This window comes from Eptesicus fuscus, chromosome 21, assembly GCF_027574615.1.
Source record: "Eptesicus fuscus isolate TK198812 chromosome 21, DD_ASM_mEF_20220401, whole genome shotgun sequence".
Classification (NCBI taxonomy): Eukaryota; Metazoa; Chordata; class Mammalia; order Chiroptera; family Vespertilionidae; genus Eptesicus; species Eptesicus fuscus.
Window position 1 is genome coordinate 40,015,954 of NC_072493.1, and position 15,638 is coordinate 40,031,591.

The 15,638-nt window shown below is 59.5% G+C and overlaps 1 protein-coding gene across 2 annotated transcripts in view; it reads left to right on the top strand.

Moving 5' to 3' along the window:
• The first annotated feature begins 1,009 nt into the window (after positions 1 to 1,009).
• MARK4 (microtubule affinity regulating kinase 4) overlaps positions 1,010 to 15,638 on the top strand; it is a 30,120-nt gene continuing 15,491 nt past the window's right edge. For both annotated transcript variants that reach the window (XM_054710920.1, XM_054710921.1), the window contains exons 1-8: positions 1,010 to 1,134; positions 5,891 to 6,091; positions 7,934 to 7,987; positions 8,079 to 8,127; positions 8,854 to 8,919; positions 8,997 to 9,067; positions 10,183 to 10,239; positions 12,338 to 12,574. In XM_054710920.1, the coding sequence (XP_054566895.1) occupies positions 1,084 to 1,134; positions 5,891 to 6,091; positions 7,934 to 7,987; positions 8,079 to 8,127; positions 8,854 to 8,919; positions 8,997 to 9,067; positions 10,183 to 10,239; positions 12,338 to 12,574 (786 nt within the window). In that variant the 5' untranslated portion in view covers positions 1,010 to 1,083. The remainder of the gene's footprint in view (positions 1,135 to 5,890; positions 6,092 to 7,933; positions 7,988 to 8,078; positions 8,128 to 8,853; positions 8,920 to 8,996; positions 9,068 to 10,182; positions 10,240 to 12,337; positions 12,575 to 15,638) is intronic.

The window sequence follows — 15,638 nt, forward strand, 5'->3', positions numbered from 1 at the left end:
AGCTTGCGGTTCCCTTGCTCCTGCCTCAGCCCTGCCAGGAAGGCAACATGCGGTCGGACCCTCCCGCTCCCTTTACAGACGGGAAACCCAGGCCTGAACAGGCAAATGCCTGCCCTGAGTGACAGAGAGAGAGTCCCCGGACCCGGGCTGGCGCGCAGAGGAGAGGAGACTGCTCCCCACCACCTGGTGGCCTGGAGGTGGGAGGTCACTCCTGGCAGTGGCTCCGCCCACAACCTCGTCTCCGCAGCCCCTGGAGCCCCAAGTCCCCCAAGAGCTTCCTGGGGCCCAGGACCCGGCGGGAGGGAGCCGGCGGGCCGTGCCATCTGCCTGGTTCCTGCCTCGGGGGGCTTCCGCCTCTTCTCTTTACCTCCATCTCTGCACAGGGCTTCGCGTCTCTGTGCATCTCTTTGTCTCCTCCAGTCTCTCCCTGGCTCCGGGTGCGGGTCTCAGCCTTTGTCTCTGTGTCTCGCTGTCTCTCTCTTTGTGTGTGGCCTCTCTTTCCCTACGCGTCTCCCTCTTTCTCCCCCTTGTTGTCTCCCTCTGTGCCTCCCTCTGCGTCGCCCAGTGTCTTCCTCTGCGTCTCTGGCGCGCTGCCCCGGCGTTCCTCTCCCCTTCTCTTCCGGTGAGTCGCTCCTCTCCTGTGAGAACACGCTCCCCACCGACGCGCTCAGACCTGCCTCCGCCCCCGGAGCCCGCGGCCGGCCCCGACCTGCGCCTTTAAGGGCCGGCGGCGGGGGGCGGGGCCTCGGCGGCCACGCCCTGCCCCCCTCCCCCTGACGTCCCTTCCTCCCGGCCCCTCCGCCGCCGCCCGGGCCGGCTCCGCGCCCCCTCCCCGGCCCCCGCCCGCCTGCCGCCTGCCCGCCGCCCCGATGGCGCCCTGGGCCCCCTCTGCGCGGGGCCACTAGGACCCTCGGTGTCCACTTCCCCCCGCCCTGCCCCCTCTCCGCGGCGTGAACCCGGGTGTTCGCGGCACCCAGCTTTTGAGCTCGCGCCCTCAGGCCGGCGGGGGGGGAGGGGACGAGGGGACCCCGGCACCCCTGCCCCCCCCACCCGGCCGCCCAGTCCCCCGGGACCCGGAGAAAAATGTCTTCGCGGACGGCGCTGGCCCCGGGCAACGATCGGAACTCGGACACGGTGAGTAGGGCCGGCCCCTGGGGGAGCCCGGCGCGTCTGGCCGCCGGCCCCTCGCCCGCTGAGCCCCTCGCCCCGCGAGCCTCACCCTCTCTCCGAGCCCTGCCCGCTCGCCGCCTCCGACCTCCGCCGCACTTCCAGGACTTTGGACCCTCCCCCACTCCTCAGCCCTGCCCGACCCCTGGGGCGCCCCTCTCCCGGGACCCCTGGTCCCTCTGCAGACCGCTTCCGCCGGGTCTCTCTCCGCCGGGAACCCCCTCCCCTGCTGCAGGAGCCCCTCCCTTCCCCGCGCGTCCTGAGCCCCTTCCCCTCCGGGCCGCCCTCCTCCGACCCCCGACCCCCCTCCCGGATTTGCAGGCTCCTGACCCCAGGCCCAGCCCTGCCCGGTCCTGTCGCAGGAAGGCCGGGCCCGGTCCTGCCTCTGGCTCCGGCCTTTCCGGCCGGATCTGCGTCCCGGACTCCCCAGGAGCCCCCCTCCTCTCATCCCCTGCCCTCCGCCTTTCCTGGCTCCCGTGGGCACCCCCTCACAGGAAGCCGGTTTCCACCTTTCCTGGGCCCAGGGCCCTTCCCAGCTTGTTCAAGGTCTCTCCACTCCCAGGCCTGGGCCCATCTTCCAGGCAGCCCTGCCCCTGGGTTCCCAGCACCCCAGGGCCCCCCCAGAGCTCCCGGACCCTCTGGCCTCTTCCTCTCCCAGGAAGCCTTGGCCTCCAACTTCCAGGCCCCCAGCCCAGCCCCGGATTTCTAGGCCCCCGACTCCAGGCCTCACCCTCCCTATGCCAACTCCTCCGCTTCAGGCAGGCCCCCAACCCCTGGGGCCTCCTTATTCCAGGCCCTTCCTACAGGACACCATCTCTTCCCTAGATCTCCAGGCCTCTAACCTTCTCCTGCCTCAGGGCCTCTTCCTCATGGGGGTCTGGCCTCGCAGGAAAGCCCTCTCCCCAGCTGTGGAGGCCTTTCCCCCTCTGGGCTCCCCTTGCCCAGGACTTGCAGACCCCAGACCTTGCTCTGGTTCCAGGGGTTGCTCCTACAAAACCCCTTCTTTGCCTTCTAGGAGTTTCCTCAAGACGCAGGCCCCTGGCCCAGGGGTCCTTGGCCCCTCATGGCCCCTCACTGCCCCTGCCCCATGGCTTGCACCCTTCCTGTCATCCCCAGGCCCCCTGTCCCAATACCACAGCCCAGAGCAACCCTGGAGAGACCCTCCTCCCCATTTCTCTGGCTTCTGATTGCCCTTCTAAAGACCCTCCCACCCACCAGTGCCAGACTCTGCCAGCTGGGGTTTTTGTCCCTTTCCCCCAAGCCATCTGACAGGTCCCTGCTCCCCCCAGCCCCTCTCATTCCCGATCCCCGCCAGACAGGTTATCTCTGCTCCTGCACCGTGCAGGACCCTCCCTCACCGAGATCGCCGCCACCACTGCCACCCATCATCCCATAGGCCAGACTCTGATTTGGAGTCTCCCATGAGATACCCCTACCCCCCCTCAGCCCACCCCCAGTCACTACAAAAAGTGCCAGGGGGCCCACAGGCCTGCTGTGTGCCTGTGTCCTCAGACTCCTGCTTCTCCCTTTCGGAGGGAGACTCAGGTGCCTGCCCCGGGAAGTGGGGGTGATCTCTGGAGTCAGAGGATTACTTGGGGTGACACGGGTAAAGCCCGGCACACAGGACGCGCTCCGCACGTGCTCACACTGTTGTGACTGTGGGTATGAGTCAGGTGGCCCTGGGTTCCCAGCCCTGTGCGTGAGCTTACAGATCCACTCCCTGCTCAGAGCCTCCGCTGCTGTCATTTACATATTTTTAAATTTTTATTTATTGATTTGAAAGAGAAAAAGAGAAACATCTATTTGTTGTCCCACTTATTGTTTTTTAAATATATTTTATTGATTTTTTACATAGAGGAAGGGAGAGGGATAGAGAGCTAGAAACATCGATGAGAGAGAGAAACATCGATCAGCCGCCTCCTGCACACCCCCCCCACTGGGGATGTGCCCGTAACCAAGGTACATGCCCTTGACCGGAATCGAACCCGGGACCCTCCAGTCCGCAAGCCAAGGCTCTATCCACTGAGCCAAACCGGTTTCGGCTGTCCCACTTATTTTTGCATTCGTTGGTTGCAAATGAATGCACCCTGACCGGGAATCGAACCTACAACCTTGGCATATCAGGACAACGCTCTAACCAACTGAACTACCTGGCGAGGGCTGAGCCTTAGTTACTTTGTTTTTATATATATTTTTATTGATTTTCAGAGAGGAAGGGAGAGGGAAAGAGATAGAAACATCAGTGATGAGAGAGAATCATTGATCAGCTGCCTCCTGCATGCCCCCGACTGGGGACCGAGCCCACAACCTGGGCATGTGCCCTTGATCGGTATTGAACTCGGGACCTTTTAGTCCTCAGGCCGACACTCTATCCATTGACCCAAACCAGCCAGGGCAAGTCTTAGTTTCTTTATCTCTATATGGGGTTGATGATAGCACCTCCCTGTTAGAGATGTTTTAAGGAGCCAAGGAGATTATGTGAGTAAAACGGACAGGGTCAAGATTATAGCTGCTGTTATTTATTATTATTATTACTTTGATTATTCAGATAAGCATGGGTTCAAACCTAGTTTCTATCCCTCCCTAACTGTGTGACCTCAGGCAAGGGACCTCACCTCTCTAAACCTCAGTTTATTCATCTGTAAAATGGGGCTCATCTGAGTACTTCCTCCTTTTATTGTTGAGATTTGTGCACAGTGGGGATTTGGGGAGACCCAATCCCCGTCTCTCCTCTCTTCCCATCTGTACTGTGTAAGGCCTGCTTGTCAGTCCTGGCGGGGGTCACGTCTCTCCCTCTGGAATCTGAGGTTGCAGTGCCCTCTCCTGCCATGGGTTTACCATGTTGACAGCCATGTGGGGTCATGCTACCCCACCCCAAGTTCCAGGCCCTCCACCCCCCCAGCCGCTCTGGAGGTTCCCTAGCAACGGGCCCCAGTGTTGGGGCGCCAGCCGGCGGGAGGGAGCTGGGCCAGCTGGTGGTGCCAGCCAATTTTAGCTCCCGCCCCCGGCCCCTGGGGGCTCTGTCACCCACTGCCCCAGCTGCCCCTTGCAGGGGTCCCTCAGCTGCACTGCCTGCAGTGGGGTGCCAGCCCACACCCCGTTGGCTCCCCTGGTGCCACCTGATGGGGATTCTTCTCCAGGCTGTTATCTCAGTGAGGATCAGGGGCCTTATCAGCCGGGATCTCCACTTTCCTTCCTGCCTCCCCCCAGAGGAGGCCTGGGGCTGTGAGCAGCCCAGTGGGATGTGGGAAAGAGCTCAGCACCCAGGAGTCTGCAGGCCCGGGTTTGAATCCCAGGTGCTCTGCTCCACCTGCCCTGTGACCTTGGGCAAGGTGCTGACCCTGTCTCAGCCTCGGGGTCCCTTTCTGCAGAATGCTGATCCTAAATGGACCCACCTTGGAGGCCAGGGCGTTAGCAGGGGTGGTTCGTTCTGCCCCGTGTGGGGAACATTAGATTTCTGCTTCTTGTGTGACCTTGACAAGGCACCGTCTCTCCCCAAGCCTCAGTTTCTCCTCTGGAATAAGAAGATGCAGGCGCCGCCCTCCTGGGCTCTGGGAATTAAATGTAGATGAGGCGTGTACTGGCCCAGGCCTTGGCCCCTAGGAAAGCTGCTTAATAAAAATAGCGTGGCTGTGTGAGACGTATGGTTTTGGTGATGGGGAAGAACATCACCTCTGGGGGAACTGTCTGGGCTCAGATCCAGGCTCTGGGCCTCAGTTTCCCCACGTGTAAAATGGGGGTGATGATGCATTAATGGCCAGCATTCATTAAATAATGGTCATCATCACCGTTAAGTGACCTGGCAGATGTCCCTCAGGGAGCAGCCCCGGGCCCTCATCTCGTCACCCACCTGTCCTTCTCTCTTCCTCAGCTTTCTGAGCGGGGCACAGGGTCCGAGCAGAGTCGGCTTGGCTGGGGCCTGTGGCTGCCTCTGTCGCCTGCACCCTGGGCCCCTGCCCTGAAAGGGAGGCACTGTCCCTGGGGCTCACAATCAGGACAGGGCCTCCTGGGCATGCAGGTGACCTGCAGGGGAGAGAGACAGGACAGCAGGAACAGAGTGTCGGGGACAGATAGGAGCGAGGTGGGGGAGGCAGCGGGTCAGGGCTTGAAGGGAGTCATAGTGTTGGCGGGGGGGGGGGGCGTTGGGGGTGAGGGAGGGAACAAGAATGTTTTAAAGGAATGTAACGGTGGGGCTAGAATGATGTCAGGGCACAATGGAAGACACTTGGTGACTGTGTTTGGAGCTGAATTTGAGCTCAGAAGAAACTTAGGGGAGCTAAACTGGGAACAAAATATAGTATTGACACTTGGGTTTGGGGTAGAATTTGGGGGCTGGCGTGGGGACAGTGGTAGGGAAAACGGAATGTTGGAGGCAGTGAGGGTCGGCGTGGAGTGTTGAGACCAGGTTGAGGTCAACGTTGATTGGGGTTGAGGGCTGCAGCGTTTGGGATAAAATATTACAGAGCTGGTGGAGGTCCCAGTAGCAAGGGAAGTCGTGGGTAGACTGACCCCAGGGAGGGCTGAAGAAGAGGCCTGGCGTCTGGGAACCTGGGTGCCCAGCTTCCTTGTCCTGGGAGGTGTCCTTTTGTAGAGAGAGGGGAGGCCCACAGGCATCTTGCTTCTCCCTGGCCTGGGCTCGCAAAGTGGCCGTCACTGGTTCCTCTGAAGGCGGATTGGACAGGCGCCGCCCAGCGCTCACGCTCCGTCTCCCCCCCCCCCCCAGCATGGCACCTTGGGCAGTGGCCGCTCCTCGGACAAGGGGCCGTCCTGGTCCAGCCGATCCCTGGGTGCCCGCTGCCGGAACTCCATCGCCTCCTGTCCCGAGGAGCAGCCCCACGTGGGCAACTACCGCCTGCTGAGGACCATCGGGAAGGGCAACTTTGCCAAAGTCAAGCTGGCCCGGCACATCCTCACGGGCCGGGAGGTGAGTGCGGGGACGGGGCGGCTGGGCCCCAGGCCTGCAGCCCCTGTGCTTTGTGGGTGGTGGGGCGCAGGGGGCTGGGCCCTCGTTTTCCTTCGTGACCTCGGGTAAGTCTCTGCCTCTCCTCAGGACAGATCACAGCCTCTCAGATTTTTCCAGAACAACCCAAGTCAGGAGAAGAGAGCCCATCTCAGGCATCCCTGAAACTGTCAGGAATTCCAGGGACACCTCCCCGTTTTAATGGTGGGCTTGGATTCCAGCAGATCTTCCAGTGATCTTGAGAACACAAGGTTCATTGGAGTTCTCAAGTACACACTCTCCCTTCCTCCCCTGAGTGTGGCAACATTATTGCAGAAAGGGCCCCGGGCAGACGGGGGGACCTAGATCGGAGGCCTCCAACTCACACTCAACAGGAGAAAAGGTGGCGGGTGGGTTCATGACTCCTCCGCGCCGCCTTCAATTTGAAGCAAATGATGGGCGTGATTTCTCCCGCCTCGGACGAGCCCTCTCCTGCCCTCTCCTGTCTGTGCCGCACACACGGGAGACACCAGGCCCCAGTGGTTTTATGGGCAAATTGTACCCAACGTGCCCGTTTTATGCCGGTCCTTCCGGAGCCGAAAGAAAGGGTCACTGCCCAGCGGATGTTCAGTGCGCGTTCAACAACCATCGCAAAAGCAGCTGAGAGGTCCGCGTCGGCTGGCCTCACGCGTGAGCAGAGGTACAGGAGTCAGGAAGCCGTGCGATGACAAAGCTGGGCTTAGCCCAGGAATGCACAGTTCTTTGCAGATTCACAATTTATTCATGCGTTTCGCCACAGCCACAGATTCAAGGCGGGAAGCCATATGATCGTCTCCGTATTGGCGTACAAGATGTTTGACAAACTAAAAGCCCGTTCGTGAGGGTAGGAGGGAAGCCAGGGACCCTCTCCCCCACAAAGAACATGCCGTTCCCTTATGTGGATCTCGAACATGATTCCAGGGGTTCCTGAGAGGACCGGCATCTAAGGGAGCAGGGCCTCCCAGGGGAAGACTTGTAACCCAGGGGGCCTGGGGTGGCCCCAAAACCCTTTGTAAAAACTAGAGACTTAAAGCTGGGGTAAGACTTAAAGGGCCCTCACTATGGCAGAACTTAGGGTGCTCTATCCCAGGTGTGATTCAAAATAAAATCTCAGCAACAAGATAAATGTAAGGAGAGCTCAATAACAATCTGATCCCCCACATGATGACCACCTCAAAGTTCTTTTAAAGCTATCAGTGTGCATACAGTATGTAGTTCTAAGTGTTTAAGAGGTAGACTCCGTCAGGCTACATAAGTTCAGATCCCAGCCTACAAACTTACTAGCCGCATAACCTTGGCCAAGTAACCGAACAGCTCTGTGCCTCGGTTTCCCCATTTGTAAAGTGGGGGGCATCCTAGCACTCACAGGGGTTCTGTGAGGACTAGAAGAGTTCCCATTTGTAACGCACATGTGACTGGTTGGTAAAGTTAGCTTCAGTTATTGGTTACTGTTCCCCAGTTTGTGCATTTAAAACGAAGATGGGATGGATGGATGTTCTGAGATGCCCTCACAAAGGTCCCCCTGAAGGTCTCTGTCACACACACACAGGCCCCTGGAGCAGCCCCATCCGGCCTCACTGCAGAATAGGAGTATTTCCTTATAAAAGTCAGGGTAGCATTGGGTACGGTGGGAACAGCATGTGCAAAGGTCCTGAGACCCAGATCCCTATCCACTAGGAATGGCCCAGGTTGAGGTGGTTTCTTTTTTGTGAGAGGGGCTAAAGGAAGGATATCCCAGGTGACCTGAGTTGGGGTACCTTGACCTTTGCCCCCTTCTTTCACCTCCAGGTTGCCATCAAAATCATCGACAAAACCCAGCTGAACCCCAGCAGCCTGCAGAAGGTGAGGCCCAGGGAGGGAGAGCAGCGTGGGGGTAGGGTTGGGAAGAGGGTGCTCAAGACCACCCACCCTCCTCTTTCTCCCTTTCTTCCAGCTGTTCCGAGAAGTTCGTATCATGAAGGGCCTAAACCACCCCAACATCGGTGAGGAGGGGAGGGAGTGGGCTCAGGCTACCCAGCGGGGCACCAGGGAGAGGAGAGTCAGGGGCATGGCGGGATTGGCAGTTACAATAGTAGAAAGACCTGTTTTCTCACAGCGGTATCTCTGCTCCCTGCCTCTGTGACCTTGGCCAAGGCACTTAACCTCTCCGAGCATCAGCGTCCTCCTCTGCAGCGGGGGTGATACGGGGCCTTCGCCAAGGTCATTGTGAGGATTGGATAAGACTGTGCATGCGAAACACTTAGTTCAGGGTTAAGCTGTGGGAGCCGGTCTGATGATTGTCATCAGTAGCAGCCATTGTCATTGTCATTGTCATCAGGCAAAGGAGAGAGAGAGGGCTCGTTGCCGAGAGAAGCGGGATTTGGCCTGGCCTGGATGTGGCCGCACCACTTACCCTTAGTTTTCTCACTCAGTAAATATTTATTGGGTGGCCGCCGTGTGCCAGATGCTGGGGGTACAGCGGTGGAGAAAACAGGCACAGATCCCTGGCCACATGGAGCGGAGCTGACATGCTTGTGAGAGAGAATATATGAAAGGCGTAACGTGGGGCTGAGGAGCGGAAAATCTTGCCATCAGTAGGGAGCCATTGAGTGCTCTTGAGTGAGGGGTGTCGTGGCTCAGCACATCCACCGTTACGAGTGTGGGTGGATGGCGGGGCCCCTTCCTGCATAACCCTCCCGCCCCCCCCCCCCCCCCCCCGGCCGTTGCAGTGAAGCTCTTCGAGGTGATCGAGACCGAGAAGACGCTGTACCTGGTGATGGAATATGCAAGTGCTGGTGAGTCCCCGCCCCGCCCCGCCCTCTCTGCGCCCCCGCCACACCCCACCCTCACCCCCTTGGCCTCTGTCCTGCAGGAGAAGTATTCGACTACCTCGTGTCCCACGGCCGCATGAAGGAGAAGGAAGCTCGAGCCAAGTTCCGACAGGTTGGGGTTACGGCTGTGGGCGGGGCTGGGTGGGGTCCCCCCACACGAGAGTGATTGCTGGGTGTGGGTCTGGGTTGTCCAATGACGGGCGGCGGGGGGGATTGGCTGAAGTCTGGGTGGGGGTGCAGGCAGAGAGTTGGGTGCCCGTGGGTGTGCAGATGCCCAGGTGTGAGGATGCCCAGATGTAGGTGTGCAGGTGCCCAGCTCAGTGGGTGAGAGAGGCAGGCAGGAGGGTGCCAGGTGTGCAGGTGTCAGGTATGTGGGTGCGAGGGTGTGCCCAGTGTGTGGACCTGGAGGTGCCAGGTGCCGAGGTGTGAGTGGAGGGGTGTGGATTTGAAGATGTGTGAGAACTAGCTATGTGGGTGCCCAGGTTTGTAAGGGTGTCGATGTGCAGGGAAAAGTGTGCATGGCAGCCTGAGTGTATGGGTGAGGGGGGGCCCGGGTGTGGGTATATAGGTCGGTGAACAAGAGTGTATGGTGTAGGGATGTCCAGGTGGATAAGAAGGTGTTGCTGCCCGGGTATGTGGCAATGGGGTGTATGTGGCAATGGGGTGTATGTAAGAGGGCGTGCAGGTGTGAGGATGTCGGGGTGCTGGGGAAAAGACATGCAGGTGTGAGGGTGCCCAAGTGTGTGGGTAAGAGGGAATACAGGTGTGAGGGTGCCCGGTAGCTAAGTGCTTGGCGGGTGTAGGTTTGATGGGCAGAGGGACCTGAGTGAGGGTGTCAGCCCGTGACTGTCCAGCAGTCCTGACACAGCTCCTGGGACGTGGGGGCTTCAGCCCTGGTGTGTGGGGCCCGGGTCCAGCTGCAGGCACGTGTCCAGATGTGCACGTCAGGCGTGGCTCGTCCTCATGTGCTGGCTCGATGTCCCTGCCGGGAGGGCGTCCTGACATCTGCTGGTGAGGGTCTGGGTGTCCGAGTGGAGGTGTGAGTCTGCAGGTCCCCAGCGTTTCCCGCTGTGACTGAGTCGGGGTTTGAGGCCGCAGCATCTTGGCCTGGGCCTAGGGGAGGCCTGGGGTCCAGAGCCTCGGTTGTGAGTGGGCTCACAGGGTCTCTGAGGGAAGCTGGGGGGCTTGGGGGCCTCAAGTAACTGACCTTCCCTCCTCTTCCCCCAGATTGTATCGGCCGTGCACTACTGTCACCAGAAAAACATTGTACACAGGGACCTGAAGGTGAGCCCCCCCCCCCCTCCCCACAAGCTCCCAGCTCAGCCCACCTCTGGTCCCCCCTGGCTTAGCCTGTACCCTCTACCACAGCCCCCCCCTTTTCTCCACAGGCTCCTCCCTCAGCACCCAGGGCCCCTGGCCTTTGTCCCAAGCCTTTTGTGGCAAAAGCAAGGCCAGCAGATGGGGGAGCGAGCCGGGGGTGGGGCAGGAGGAACAAACAAAGAGGAAGAAACAAAGTGTCCTAGACGCCGCGGTTACGTGTGTCCTGGACAAGGACGCTGGCGAGAGAGAGTCCGCCACTCGCAGGGCCTTGGCTCTGACTTCAGAACATTCGGGAATCGTTGGGAACTGAGATTTCCAAGCCCCACAGTCACCCGGCCTCCAGGTCTCATCTCCCAGGCGTCTTTGGGCTCCAGAAGGACCTCGTACGAGAACCCTCAAGGCTAGTGCCCGGCGGGGACGGGACTCAGCGGCTGAGTAGGGGCAGCCCCTCGTAGCTCTGGGTCCCGGGGTCCCCGTTCCACACCTCCCACCCGAGAGGACCTCACATGTCAGGACTTCTCGTCGTAGACCAGGGAGATAAACGTTGGTCTGGCTCGACTAGAGCCGGCTTGCCTGATTTCTTGAGCACCTACTGTGTGCCAGGCCCTGTGCTGTAAGGGAGTGCTTCGCCAGGTTCTTCAGTAAGGGTCCAGCTTCGTTTCCCTATCCGGTGCGGACAGGTCCTTTTGTAAAGTACAGTACAAATGAGAAAAGACGTACAAAACACAAGCCCAATTTTTTAAATTATTATTAGATTCAAAAAACATAAAATTCCACTGTCAAATGGCTGGAGAAGTTTCTAAAAGCCCCTTCTCTCTGCTGCCCTGAAGTCCCCCCTCCCTCAGAGGAAGCACCCTTAAGGTGCCCTGTGAAGATCAACCTGGAGGAGGCGCGCCCCCTGGTGGAGGGTCCTGTAAGTGGCTAACAAAGGGGATTTCAGGATCTGATTAGTGCACCAGAGGGACCGCCCAGCACAGCCCAGGGGCTGGACTGCGAGCTTCAAACGCCACCAAGGGCAATGCCACCTCAGAGCTGGGCTGAGGTTTGGGGAGTCTCTCTGAGATGTGGGTTTGTGGCTTCATCCCCCTGTTGGGTCAGAGGTGGGGAAGGGGACCAAACTCCAGCAGGAGGTAGGGAGGCTGGGACGGGCCACACTGGGCAACCTTTTGAAGGTGGGTGCTGTGCGTTGAGTTTAGTCCGCAGCCGGGAGAGGCAGGGTGCTGAGGCTCCTCCCACGCTCGGCTGCGGGAGGCCAGGCCTCTTTCGGGTGCCAGCTCTGCCGCTGTCTGGCTGTGGACATGAGGTGGTCTCCCCGAGCCTCAGTTTCCTCGACTGTGAAATGGCGATCACAAGAGCATATGCCTCCAAAGTCAGACCAAACCTCGTCACTGTACGAAAAATGTGTGAGTGCTGACTGTGTCCCTTACACTGTGGTAGGTGCTGTGTGCTCAACCCCGCAGCCGCCTGGGAGGCAGGTGCTGTGGTTACCCTCAGCTTACACAGGGAAACTGAGGCACAGAGAAGTCTGGCAACCCACCCAAAGGGACACAGAGCGTGAGTGGCGGAGATGGCACCTGTGCTCTTTAACCCGGTGCCATGCAGCCACTCACAAAGTAAATGATCGTCCACAACGCCTGGTGTGCAGGGGGGGTGTGATGAGTATTGGGTAAAATGGTTGTTTTCATTTTTATGGGTCTTGAATAGTCAGTCCTCACCTTTTTTCTGCTGGGTAAACTGAGGCTCAGGGAAGGACAGGCGCTGGCCTGGGGACCCCCAGCTCCGCAGACCACATGGGCAATAACAGCTAACTTTACATAGCGCTTAACGGGCACAAAATACGGTTCTAGGCCTTTTGTACAGATTCACTCGCTTCTCCGAAGTAGGGACTGTGATTATCCCCATTCTGTGGATGAGGAAACCAAGGCCCGGAGAGGTCACGTCGCTGCCCGGGGTCACACAGGGAGTCAGGGCCAGGCCGCAGCCAGTCTGGGCGGGTCCGCTCCGGCGCCCGTGCTCCTGTCCACCGCACGCGTCCACCCTCGGCCCTCTCCTCCCCTCCCAGGCCGAGAACCTCTTGCTGGACGCCGAGGCCAACATCAAGATCGCCGACTTCGGCTTCAGCAACGAGTTCACGCTGGGCTCGAAGCTGGACACGTTCTGCGGGAGCCCCCCGTACGCCGCCCCGGAGCTGTTCCAGGGCAAGAAGTACGACGGGCCGGAGGTGGACATCTGGAGCCTGGGCGTCATCCTGTACACCCTCGTCAGCGGCTCCCTGCCCTTCGACGGGCACAACCTCAAGGTGCTGGGCGGGGCTGGCGGCGGCGTCCTCTCCTGGGAGGAGCTCTCTGGGCCTCGTCCCAGCACGGCTCCTGTGCGGAGCGGGCCGGCCTGAGGGCATGTGGCAGTGCGGGGTCAGGCAGGACCCATGTGGCCATCCTCGATGGACCATGCTGTGTCGGGGTTCAAGGCAGGGCCTTTGCAGCTGGCGGGCTGGGGTTCAGATCCTGGCTCCCTCAGTCCATGTCCATTGCCCACCGTCCCTGCGTCAGGCTGTTTGGGTGTTGCAGATACTGTGTGGACAAGAGAGGCAGAAGCCGCTGCCTTCACACGTGCTGCACCGTGGGCCGGCCTTGCACACACGCTGAGTGGGACGAGCCAGTCACAAAAGTCCACGCGTTGCATGATTCCACTCTTGTGAAATGTCCATCAGAACAGAAAGCAGATTACTGTTTGCCTGAGTCGGAGGGAGGATGGGGAAGTTGGAGAGCAGGGTTTCTTTTGGGGCGATCAAATGGTCTGAAATAGATTGTGGTGACGATTGCTCAACTCAGAATGTCCTGAAAACCACTGAATTGTGCACTTAAAACACACAAAAAGCCTGCCCGCATGGACCGGCATTCCGGCAGCACAGCCAGGCCAAAACCCAAAGAAATACGCGCGATGTGTTATTTCAGATGCTGGCCGGTGGGGGGGAAGGGGGGGCCGACCGCAGACGGGGTGGGAGTGGGGGGTGAGCTTTAGTGCGGTGGTTTTTCTTTTCTCTTTGAACTTTTCATTCTGAAACGCTGCCCGTCTACAGAAAGGTGGCAGGGCGAGAGCAGATTTCAGGAGATGCGCCAGTCGCTAGCATTTGGCCGCATTTGTCGTATCTGTATGTGCTCATGGCACGTCATTGTCACCCTCCTTATCCTTAATATTGGAACGTTTGGGAGTTAGTTGCAGACACAATGCCCTTTATCCCTAAAGGCGACGTACAGCAGGTGTCTCCTGAGACCAGGCCTTTTCCCGTCCACCTTCACTCTCAGCAAATCCAGCCTCTAACCCCGGGCCTGTGCTCAGAGTTCACCGGTCGTCCCAGGGACGTCCTTGGCAGCCCCGTTCTGCTCCAGCATCTCCCCCCCCCCCCCCCCCCCGGCTCCCACGTGGCGCTCACTGGTCCTGTCTCTTTAGTCTCCTTCCGTCGGGATCTGTTCCTCCGCCTTCTTATGTCCTTCCTCACGTGGCGTTGCTCTCCAGTTCCGGCCGGTTACCTTGCGGAACCCGCCTCAGTGGGTGCCCCGTGTATTTTCTTTCTTGGACCCGGGTGGGGATCCCACAGCAGTAACGGCCAGCCCTGCTCAGCGTGGCCCCGGAGGAGCGGCCAGGAGGCCAGGAGGTCCTGGCTGAGGACAGGCCGTCGGAGCAGAGGCCGCGTGGCGAGGAGGAGGAGACGGTTCCCGGTGGTCTCGGCCGAGCGGCGGCCCCTCGGAGCTTGTCTCCCGCTGCGTTCAGGGAGGACAGCGGTAGCAGCTTGTAGCAGCGACCCGAGCTCGCGCTGAGACGAGGCCGGAAAGTGCTCACTGTCACAGAATAAGCTTTCTCGCCCCGAGCATGGAGCCAGGAGTTCTTTCCTTTTCTTCTCTTTCTGGTTCATCCTCGCCAGGGATATTTTTCCCATTGCTTTTTCAGAGACAGTGGAAGGGAGGGGAGGGGGAGGCGGGGAGAGAGAAACATGGGTGTGTCTCTCACATGGACCACGCGGGGAGTGAGCCGCATCCCATGGGCAGGGAGTGACCTGCAGCCCAGGCGCATGCCCTGGACCGGGAATCTAACCCACACCGCTCCAACCACTGGGCCACCGGCCAGGGCCAAAGACCTTGTCCAGGGACCAGGCCAGTGGCTCACCTGCCCCAGGCCCTTGTCACCTCCTTGCTGGGCAGAGGAGGCGCACAGCTGGGGACAAGTCCCGGCTTTGTCATTTCCTTGCTGAATGACGTGAGACACATCCCTCTCTGAACCTCGGTTTCCCCACCTCGAGGTGGGGACTTAAAGATTATCCACTGACAGCCACCCTGGGTGTAGAGCCCTTCCCCGGCCAGGGCGCCGGCTCGGGCAGCTCTGGTGGTGGTGGCCGTGCCCGAGGGCTGCTCTCGCCATGTGACAGACAGTGTGGGGCAGTGGTCACACGGCACAGGCTCCGGAGCCCACCTGCCTACGCTGGACCCCGGGCCCTGCCACGTTCTGGTTGTACCATCCCAGGGCAAGTGACTCCACCTCCCTGGGTCTCAGGCTGCTCGTCTGGAAAATGGCCTCGTGACCCCGCTCCTCAGCGTCACCGTGAGCACAGACGTGATATTCAGGAAGCACTTAGAGGACTGCGTCGCGGGCGAGTGCCCTGAAAGCGATCCTCGTGATTATGAAATATTCACGACCCTTCGGGCTGGAGCGATCTGCAGACCCAGGAGGCTGCCCAGGCGCACGCCCCTTCCAGCCCAGTGCCCGGCAGATGGCTTCACCCCTCCTCCATGTCTCCCCGCAGTTCTTTTTTTTAATACATTTTATTGATTTTTTTTTTTTACAGAGAGGATGGGAGAGGGATAGAGAGTTAGAAACATCGATGAGAGAGAAACATTGATCAGCTGCCTCCTGCACACCCCCAACTGGGGATGTGCCCGCAACCAAGGTACATGCCCTTGACCGGAACCGAACCCGGGACCCCCCAGTCCGCAGGCCGACGCTCTATCCACTGAGCCAAACCAGCTAGGGCTCCCCGCAGCTCTTTATCGGGATGGAAGGGGCTCTCGCTGGTCCGCCTTGCCATGGAGCGGGGGATTTATTTTCTCCTGCGCAGCCTTAGGGCTCCTCATCCCAAGCCCTTAGAAAGGTCAGCATGGCCCTGGCCAGGTAGCTCAGCCGGTTAGAGCATCGTCCCTGTGTGCAGAGCTGTGGGTTCGATCCCCAGTCAAGGTGCATACAAGAATCAACCAATGAATGCATAACTAAGTGGAGCAACAAATTGTTTCTCTTTCCCTCCTCTCTCTTTAAAATCAATCAATCAATTGAAACAAATGTTAGCCCTGGCTAGTGTTGCTCACTGGTTAGAG